This window comes from Pseudorasbora parva, chromosome 23, assembly GCF_024679245.1.
Source record: "Pseudorasbora parva isolate DD20220531a chromosome 23, ASM2467924v1, whole genome shotgun sequence".
Taxonomy (NCBI): domain Eukaryota; kingdom Metazoa; phylum Chordata; class Actinopteri; order Cypriniformes; family Gobionidae; genus Pseudorasbora; species Pseudorasbora parva.
Genome location: NC_090194.1, coordinates 23,837,321 through 23,847,454, shown reverse-complemented (window position 1 = coordinate 23,847,454; position 10,134 = coordinate 23,837,321). Strand labels below are relative to the sequence as shown.

Sequence of the window (10,134 nt, the reverse complement as noted above, 5' to 3'; positions counted from 1 at the left end):
GAGGGCGGGACTTATACAACACAGACCAACTACCACATTCTGCGTGTCGTCATCAGATGAGAACAAGCAAATAATAACGGAATAAAATGATTTAAAACAAAAGCCAGAGGAAATACTTTACATTGAAACTTTTTATATACAGTCAACACAGAAACAAACCTGTGAAATTAGAAAGACCTCCGTGGATTTTCCGTATCATAACAAGCAAAGAGTCTCAACTGAAGAAAAAAAAACGCTGCCTGCCAAAGGCTCTGAAGCGCTCACAGCGAGGCGTTTTCAGCAGAGCGCCTAACGTTTTCAGCTGGCTAAAAACGCTTTGGTGGACACACGGCCTTAATGTCCAATATCACTGAAATTACTGGGATTTTACACATGAAACAAAAACTAGTACATTACAAAACTAATAGATCTGTGGATTTTAGATTTTAAGATTTCAATCTAAAACTTAACGTGAATATCAATGAGACGGGTGGTGCTGCTTTATAAGAGTGGGCTTTATAAACACTTGCCTAGTTTAGGTCATCTTTTCGTTTAGGTCACTAGGGGTTGATGGCGGACCACTAGTGGTCCGCGGACCACACTTTAAGAATTACTGATCTAAATGGATGTTACTGGTCTTATTGTGAATTATTAATCCAAAAAAGCAGCCATATAACCCTGTAGCCCTAGTTTCCCACTGAAGCTAAGATGGGTTCAGTCTGGTCAGTACCTGGATAGGAGACCTCCTGGGAAAACTAGGTTGCTGCTAGAAGAGGCAGTGAGGGCAGCAGGGAGCGATACACATACACAAAGAAAGGGTCTGCGTCGGTCCTAATGTCCCAGTATAGCGATGGGGACACTGTAACAAGCAAAGCTTTAGATGAGACATTTAAACCTGACACTCTCTGGTCAAATCCCAGGATGTCCTTTGGACAAAGAGTGTAAATCCTGGCCAAATTTGTCCACTGCACTGTAAAAAATTATATGTTCAATAAGTCATGACAACATATGTTTTTACATTGTTTTAACTCATCAAAATAAGTCTAGAAATGTTAAACTTGTTTTTATTAGTTATACAAGATTTAACTCATTTTTTAAAGTCAGTTTAACATAATATAAGTTGAAATAACTTAAACATCCAAGTTGATTGTACTGCAAAAGTTCAAAATTTGCCCTTTTTTTACAGTGTGGACTGTGTCCATCATGGCCACCTAATCATCCCCTTATACTGATTGGCTTCAATCCCCGTCTCTTATACCCGTCTCCTTTTCAAGCTGGTGTGTGGTGGGCATTCTGGCACAATATACATATATTTCAACTGTATTAAAGATCTGCCCGCATTGACACTACATGATAATTTAAATTAGCTGGATAACATCAATTCTGTTGCATTATTTTCCTGTCTTCATATTTTTCAATAAGTAATACAACTCTGCCTTCTGTTAAATTGACAGACATATCCCTGGTAATGTATACCAGATTTTAAAAATGATTTTGTCAGTTTATCGGCATTCAGATCTGCATCAACACCCCATGGATTGAACCATGTCCCCATCCTACTTTTTTCCCCCCTTGATAATCAGTTTTACTCAGATGTACTCAGATTAATACAGAAGAAAATAATTATTTTTGAGCCTCCTCTAATAGGTGAAAAATAAATGACTTGAACCGAATTTACAACTGTTTTAAGATGAAGAAGAATTAGATGACACATTCGTGGGTAACTGTATCTCTTCCAGCATTTCTTCATATGACTTTTTTCATAACTATGTGTGTTTGTGTCTCAGCACAGAGTAATGTGTTGTTCTGTCTGGCGAGTCACCCCTGTTTAGTGAGCCCCAATGAAAGCACCACTTAAGGGATGAATGAATTCATTGTTTCCTTGCAATGGGGTGGAGAAAGGAGGAAAGAGGCCAGTTTTAAAAGAGAGAATACTGAGCATATAAGGACTGAAAAGTAGACAGGGTGTCATGCACCTAGTCCTGAGGGGACACCAGTGGTGGTCCTGGCTCACTTGGTACACAAGAAATGTTATGTACCTTGTGTACAAATGTACACAAGACAAAAACTAAATTTTTCCTCAAACTTTTTTATCAATAACAAAGTGTAGTAAAAATAAATGAAGATAGTATGTGAAAAATTATTATAACTATTTGTAAAGAAAATTCAAACAAACAATTAATTTCCATTAAAAAAAAAATACAATACAACCACACATTTTTATGAATTACATTTTCCCAAGTTTAGGATTATTCCATTTCATATTTTACATAATTTTTAATATAGGCTTTATAAACCGATTGAAACATAAGCATGGTTAAAATTGCAAAACGTAATATTCTACTGCAGATCTTTGTTCTTGTTTTTTCATGATGAGATGAATGCTGATAAATAAAAAATAGTTCCAATGACTGGAGTTCTTATGTCAGAGAGAACATGCCTAGAGAAATAGTTGTGACAAATGAGCAAAAGGAGGGGCTACAAGAGCATGTACTGATGTCCTACGGGAATAATGTGTGTGTGGGAGACAGATTGTGGGTGGTTGAGTGGGAGGGGCATAAGGAGAGGTTCTTAGAGAAAGACAGTGGATGGGGAAAGTGAGGGAAATTATGGGGAAAATGTTTAAGCCTTGAAAGTTCACACCAATCACAGCGATATTCATTACAAAATGTCAACACCCCTCCAATATGTCCTCCCTCTGATGTACAATACACAGGCTTGAAGTGGTAACATATTTTGATCAGATTGATATTTGAGCAGCTTGTTTGTAATTCTCTCACAGCAGGGATGCTCTAAACCAAGCCATTTGCTGCCTGTATTGTTCTTTGTCCCATTTGCAGCAGTGATGCTGATAGCAAGAGAACACGGTCACAAATAGGAATGATAAATCTGGATGAGTAACTGGGATGGGAAAGATGGGAACATTTGGATGAAAACAGGGAGTGGACAGGGAGGGAGAGAAAGAGAGAGAGAAGGAAACATGGTAGATGATGACAGCCCCTGGCTCCGCTCCATTGCTGACGAAAGCTGCTTAGACCCTCAGTTGCTATGGCGACCAGCTGGAGCAGCCAGAGGAGAGAAGCAGAGCGAAAGAGAGGGAGGGCGGAGGCTAGAGAGGGAGGAAGAGAACGAGAGGGAGACAGAAAGAGGGAGCGCTTGAAAAAAAGAGCAATAGATAGAACGAGAGTGAAGACGGCGACAGATACAGCAAAAACAATCTATAGAAATATAGAGGGAAAAGGTAATTTATTTGTTTATTCTCATCAGAGTTGTATTTCATTAATCTTAGCGTGAGGTTACAAAGAGAGAAAGTGTGAAGATAGACTGAAACGTCGAGACGAAGGAAAAAACACACTGCAGTGGAGCTGGAATATGGATGCACAGTCTGAGAGCTGTGAACCACCACCATGTGACCCTCAGCCTCCAGGTAAAATCAGAAAAGCCTTCAAACTGTTTGGCAAGCGGAAGCCTGGGAGCAGCGTCGCTAGCATCTTCTCTATGCGTGGGAAAGGAGATGGTGGCCCTAAATCACCACCGCCAATAAGCAAAACCCTGGATGAATTAAATGAGCCTACTGCCCCAGAAGCAGAGGCAGAGCAGGTGGATCTTGACCAGGAGGATGAGAGTCAACAGGAGGATGCTCCAATGGAGGAGTGCACGAGCGAAAACATGAATTTAGAAACCACCCCTACTCGACATTCCATCTCCTCGCTCACCTCTGCTAAGTCTTTAAGCTTCCTCAATATGCTTCGTAAAGGCCGGCGGGGACTGATGGGAGAACGGCAGGCTCAAACCGAGTCTCAGAGGCCTGGACGCCAACGGAAAGGCCTAAAAGGATTGTTTGGTACAGTACGCTGGCGAGGGAAAGAAAAGGAGGATGAGGAAGAAGCTCAACCCGGCCCTCCCCTTCTTGCTTCCCGCTCCAACAGCGTTGAGATTATAAAAGAGAGTCTCACATTAACACCTGGGCCTCCGTCTCGCTCTGTGGAAGAGCCAGAGGAAAATCATCAGCTTTTTACACCACAAGAGGGACCTACGTCATCTGAGGACTCTGCAAAGGTGAGTGGGGTGACAAAACCTCCACCAAATGAACGCTTGAGCACGCTGCTCGGAGATATCTCATCAATTCTAAGCTTTGATTCACTGACGGCATGTGGAGATATTGTAGCAGATGTTGAGGCAGAATGGGTCAAAGCTAGCAGTAGAATGGAGGGAGCACCTAGCATACAGAAATTGGATAATTCTGAGAAGACTTCATCATCTTCAACTTCTACCAAATCAAAGCCTAGTCCTTCTCCTACTTCTACTCTAAGCCCCACCACCTCCTCCAAACCATCCCCTTCTTCATCAACCAAACCCACCCCTTCACCTACCACTACCAAACCTAATCTCAGCCCTTTGACAAAACCTTCAGTCACCTCAACAACCTCTCCAGTGACAAAAATGTCACCGTCTATGCCTACTGTCCCAATTATCCCTACCCCAACATCCAGCCCTCTCGCTAAATCCATCCCTATGTCCTCAGCTACGCCCATACCCCAGCCTATACCAACACCTATCCCAAAATCTCAAGCCACTGCAATTTCAACTACTCCAATTAATCAACATACACCAACCCCTACATCTGTCTCCATTACACAGCCTGCCTCAGGCCCTTTAACAAGCCCTACAACCAAATCTACCACTTCCCCAGCTAAACCTGCCCTATCCCCTGAATCTAGCTCTGAAACCAAACCTGCCACAATATCTAGCTCCACAACTACCCCCATGACCAAACCCATCCAAAACTCTTCACTCATTCCTCAGTCCATCGCGACCACTATTTCTGAAACCTTCCCCTCACCCTCAATTAGTGCTACCCCTGAAACTGCTGCAGTTACTAAAACTGAACCTGTCTCAACCCCTGTAACTAAATCTACCCAAGCATTAACCGCTGCAACAAAACCCACTTTGAGCAGTACCCATGAATCCAAACATATTGTGTCTACCTCTTCAACCAAATATGTCCCTTATCCACCACCATTTGGTAAACCTATCCCAGCCCCTGCACCAACACCAAGACCAAAACTTGTAACAACATTTGGATTATCGACAAGCCGAAACACTGCTCCTATTTCCAAGCTTGAGACAAAACAAACCACAGGACAAACTTCAAAATCTAGTACCCACACTGGCACAACATCTGTAAGAAAAGCCTCCATCTCTGAAATGACTGCTCCTGTTGCTAAACTTCCATCTGCCATTGCCCCGTCACACTCAACATCCATGCCTGCTCCTATTCTTACCTCTGCCACCATAAAATCACCCACAGTTACCTCTACACCACACATTCCTGCCCTGAAGTCTCCTTCAAGTATTACTCCATCCTTCATTTCTTCAAAAAGAGCAGAAGATGATGTCAGCATGGATTTGAGGGAGGACCCATTAAGACAAGAAGAAACTGACAATAGAGACTCAGTAGCTAATCAAAGCTTCAGCAAGGCTGTGAAAAGGGGCCCTGCAGTGAAGCCCACAACTCTGAGTAAGATCCCTGTTAGTGGTGGAGGCAGACCTACTAAACTGCATCATCGAGATTCCCAGCCCAATGGAGATGAGGACCACTCAAATCTACCAACACCGGTACATGAAGAGGAAAGTCCATTCACTCTGTCACAGGAAAGTAGCAGCAAAGAGGGCCTCAGTGATATCTCCACAGAATCAGGGGCTGTCTCCCCAACCCTGTCTCACAGCCAAGAGGACATTCTTGATGGCAAACTTTGTCTCCAGACACATCCAGCAGCTAGTGCCACAAGCTTAACCCGGGAGTCCAAGATCCCCATTAAATACGGATCTACTGCAACCTACCATTCTGTACAGGGGAGGGCAGAAGCTGCACGTTCCAAAATACCAGTTTCCAAAATGCCTGTTCGTCGAATCAGCAATAAGCCTGCACCAACAGCTACAGCTGCCATCACCCGAAAATGACTGCCATTCTAATCCTGTCCATGACAAAACTTTGAAACATTCCACTGGCAAAAGTTTTCTCAATATATACTTTTTAAAAATTTTGGTCAGGCATTACTGTGCCTGGTTCATGCCTTTCTGCAGCAAATATCCTCACAGGAACAACTGGATTGTTATCCTTATTTTAACTATTTTACACACCAGTCTTAATCACACAATTCTTTTATCAGCTGGGTGTTTATATTCATATCACTCTTGAACAGACTGAAGCTGTGGATTCAACTCTGTGTGCCACCAGGAACAGATGCACACGCACAGGCCCTGTCTAAACGATCCCCATGGCAACCAAACATGCAAACTAAATGGCAGACACTAAAGCACAAGAGCCCTCACCTTGAATCCTAAGCCATGGAGACCTTCTCTGAAGAAACAACCACTGCATCCTTCCATTATCTCCGGTGTCATCCATAATGGTCTTTTGTAGTAATTAAAAGCCTCAGAGAAGAAACAAGCAATCCAACATCAAGTCTTGTGGTTTCCACCCAGGTCTACAACACACTGGGGCCCAGTATCATCACAAAGGTGCTTTTTTCTTATCTTCTTGGACTGCCACAGATAAAAAAAATTGTAACAGAGCAATGGAGGGATCTTTGTAGCCTTTGTTACTTGGACTTCTTTTTTAGATTTTCTTTTTGTAGTGTCTTTTTCCAAATCTTTCTTTTTCAAGTGAACTTTGTGGAAAAATGTTAGTCTTCTTGGAGTTCCCACGTGTTGTATGCAAACAAACAGAATATCTTACCTGTACAGTTAATGCCAAGACAGGATATTCCACAGCATCTTTTGAATGTATGTAGCAGAACGCATGCCCTACTTTTTCAACCAGACGAGCCATCGCACTCCTCTTCCTCTCCCCACAAATCTCCTTTACTTGCTGTTTTAAACACTGTGTTAAGTCACACAGTGCCTGTCAACTGTAACAAATGTGTATGTAATGTCATCGAAGAACCATGAGGCATATGGATCTAACTCTGTGGATTTATCTTTCTTTCTGCCTGCACTGAACTGAACTTTGTGTGAGACTGCATTAAAGAAGTCTAAAGACAATAGAGATTATGTTTCACAGGCAGTTGGTGTTATAGGTAAGCTAATACTTTCATGGATTGACAGTGGAGTCAGTTTTGAATGGGCAGATCCTTTTTTTAAGTTGCCATCACATGCACATGTTTAAAATAGGACTGTTTTGTGTGTATGTGTGTGTGTTTATGTGAATGAGTGGATGTGATTATCTTAATGTCACATTGTTTCCTATTTAATCAATAAATTGTGATTATACCTAGAATATTTCAATGTCATGCAGGGTGTTTTGTGTATGGGAATCGATTGCATAGGACAGAATTAGGTTGTGAGAGACTTACGGTGCAGTACATTGTCCTCTATAGTCACATTATGTAACCATGCTACTCTTTGGTTTGAGGACAGACAGTAGAAGTGGATCCCCACAGAGCTCTCCACTATAAAGACCCAGGCCCCCACCACTGCCAAACACCCCCACCCCCAGCTTCCTGCTCAGTGCCATGCTGTTGGGCTGAAAAACCCACTGACCTGAATAGCAAACCTCATGAATGTCAGCATCCCCTGGTCAGTGAGCTTTATGCTAAGATGCTAATACACTCATTCCTGCCACGCAAGCATGCAGCTGCTGTATGCAAATAATATGTTTCTAGCTCATCAGCTAGTTATAAGTTAAGTTGTTATATTTTCTCTAATCAGAACAAGGATACAGTTATTTAAACAAGGGAGGGTCCTTTATAAAACTTAAATGAGGGAATGAATAAACACTAAAATGGGGGAACAGTGATGCACAGATAGAAAACGAGAATGAGACAAAGAGAGATTGTGGTACAGATGGAGAGAGAACAAGGAAGACGAAGGCAAAAAATAGCAAGCCTTTCGGTTTCTATCACAGCTGTGTTTTTTCATGGTCGTGACATAACAAGAAATGCTAAAAGCACAAGCAAAAGTGTCTTTCACTCACGTTTTTTTTTTTGTTTTGTTTTGAAGTTTGATTTGAAGACTATATTAAAGCACAGCTCTTTGAAACTCATACTTTTATAATCAAATAACAGATTTGATATTTGAAGGACAGATATTCGGGTGTTGATCTCCATTATGGGCTGAACAGAGGTAGAGGGAGTTTGCAATTTTCCCATTAGGAAAAAGGAAAACAACACAGCAGCAGACACAGCACAAACAAGGCTCTGTTGTCCAAATCAGAGCCCAGGGCAGTAAGATTGTTTAACTGGAACAACACGAGGACTTCACCACTTCACAGGGCGATTAGCCAAAGAGCAGCTCACTGTTAATGGAAACCGTCCCTTGCTTATGGATCTGACACCCCTCTGGGGTCTGAAGAAGATGAAAGGCATAAACAACAACTTGTCTGTTTTTCCATGACAGAATGTGCATGGCAAAACCTGAGGTCTGATTGTGAATATGAATGATGGATGATGATCATGTAGCCTCAATTAGAAACATTTAAGTTAATCATTGTAAAGCGAAAATGTCAAATGCAGCCTGCAGTCTGAGGCGCAACTAAACAGAGCAGGGAGATGTGCAAAAGATAAATCCTGCACGAGGGTCCTATTTTGAGCCCTAGCCCTAACCAAAAATAGGATGGAATTACCTAAATTTAATGGAATATGCCAGCATGATAATACAGCCATGCTAGACAGTACCAGAGGTGATCCTCCCCTAAAGCAGATGGCACAACTAGCCATATTCATAATTACATGCAGACATAATCACAAATAATGAAATGCGATTTAAGATTACCTTCATATGCTTATAGTTTGTTTATGTGCATCCAAACATGAGTTTAGCATCATAATCTCTCTAAGAGATTTGTTTTAAAATATAGAAACTAGGTGAAAACACCATTTCCTATGTCTCAAAGCAAAGGCAAAATGGAAATGCATATATACTAGGATACCATCAGAAGATTTGAACCATGTTGCCTGATATTACATACCCTTTAGTTCATATTCCATTTACAAAATATAACAAAAATCATCAACTTGATTGTATTACATAAAGTTGAATGATAATTTAAAAAACGGGTCTTGACAACAGAATGTGCCTTATTACCTATTGGTGTATAAAAACAACCCCCAGTGAAAAGATGTTCTGTTAGGAGATGTTTGGCTAATTATCCATGCTCTACTGAAAAAATGTCGCTATGGCAACCTCACTAGGTCAGCCAATGGGGGACCAGGAAGAGGAGGGGTGTGGTGAGGAGGCAAGGAGTTCTAAAATGGACTCTCACGTTACACACGTAACACAATTTATCTGTCCAAATTATTAAAAGTAGTATGTAGCATGTATATAAAACTTGGTAGTATATGTGACAGATAAACTGTATTGAACATTCTTACTGTAATGAATTAATTGAATCACACTTGATTATGTTTCTGGGTGAACTGTAGGTGAGAGGGCATGAGAGGCAGGGTGTGAAATATGATGAATAGCTCTACAGCTATTCATCGCAAATAACAATGATGCATGCATATACACAAACATTCAGCTCAAAGCCAACATTATCAGTTATCATTTTCAAAATACATACAAATGGGGAGGAAAAACCATTGGTTTTGTACATGATTTTATTATGGTTCACATTTTAAATGAGCTTAAAAACATGCTTACAGTAAAAATATTGCATTTATCTAAAAAAAAAAAAAAAAAACACTGAATGGTTTAAAAAACACTGATAAAAGTTGATTATAAAATTATCATGATACATTTAAATGAGTACTTTTCTTGTTGTGATCTATATAATGCTTCCTGTGTTTATGCAGTAATGTACTGTATTGTCTACTGACTGAAAGCTGAAAAAGCACCTCTGAAAGTGCAACAATGATCTTTTGGCTAGTTGCCAAATTAATTAATTCATTTTACGGCCAAATTGTTATGAAAATGTGGAAGTATTTGCCAGAAAAAATGCCCTGTGATTTAAATGAGGCTGAATGACAGATATGATTGCAAGAATGATACAAGACAATTAGGACATTGATGACAAAGATCATCAGTGCTTCTTAACTGGGATGATGGCAGAATAAAAAACAATGCAAATAAAATGCAACTACTTTTTTAAATACACATCATTTGGTTGGCAAAATTTTCATACAAATTGCATGTATGAAAATCTGGTTTCTG

General features: G+C 40.7%; 1 protein-coding gene across 1 annotated transcript; it reads left to right on the top strand.

The window, feature by feature from the left end:
- Window positions 1–3,071: 3,071 nt before the first annotated feature.
- On the top strand, window positions 3,072–6,718 carry si:ch211-244c8.4 (APC membrane recruitment protein 2). The gene has a single exon (XM_067433813.1). It carries the CDS (start codon window positions 3,352–3,354, stop codon window positions 5,941–5,943), a length of 2,592 nt encoding a protein of 863 aa, XP_067289914.1. The 5' UTR covers window positions 3,072–3,351; the 3' UTR covers window positions 5,944–6,718.
- The last annotated feature ends 3,416 nt before the right edge of the window (window positions 6,719–10,134 follow it).

Bases quoted from the DNA above. Each gene is read 5' to 3' on its own strand.
- si:ch211-244c8.4 (XM_067433813.1), top strand. From the start codon at position 3,352: ATGGATGCACAGTCTGAGAGCTGTGAACCACCACCATGTGACCCTCAG.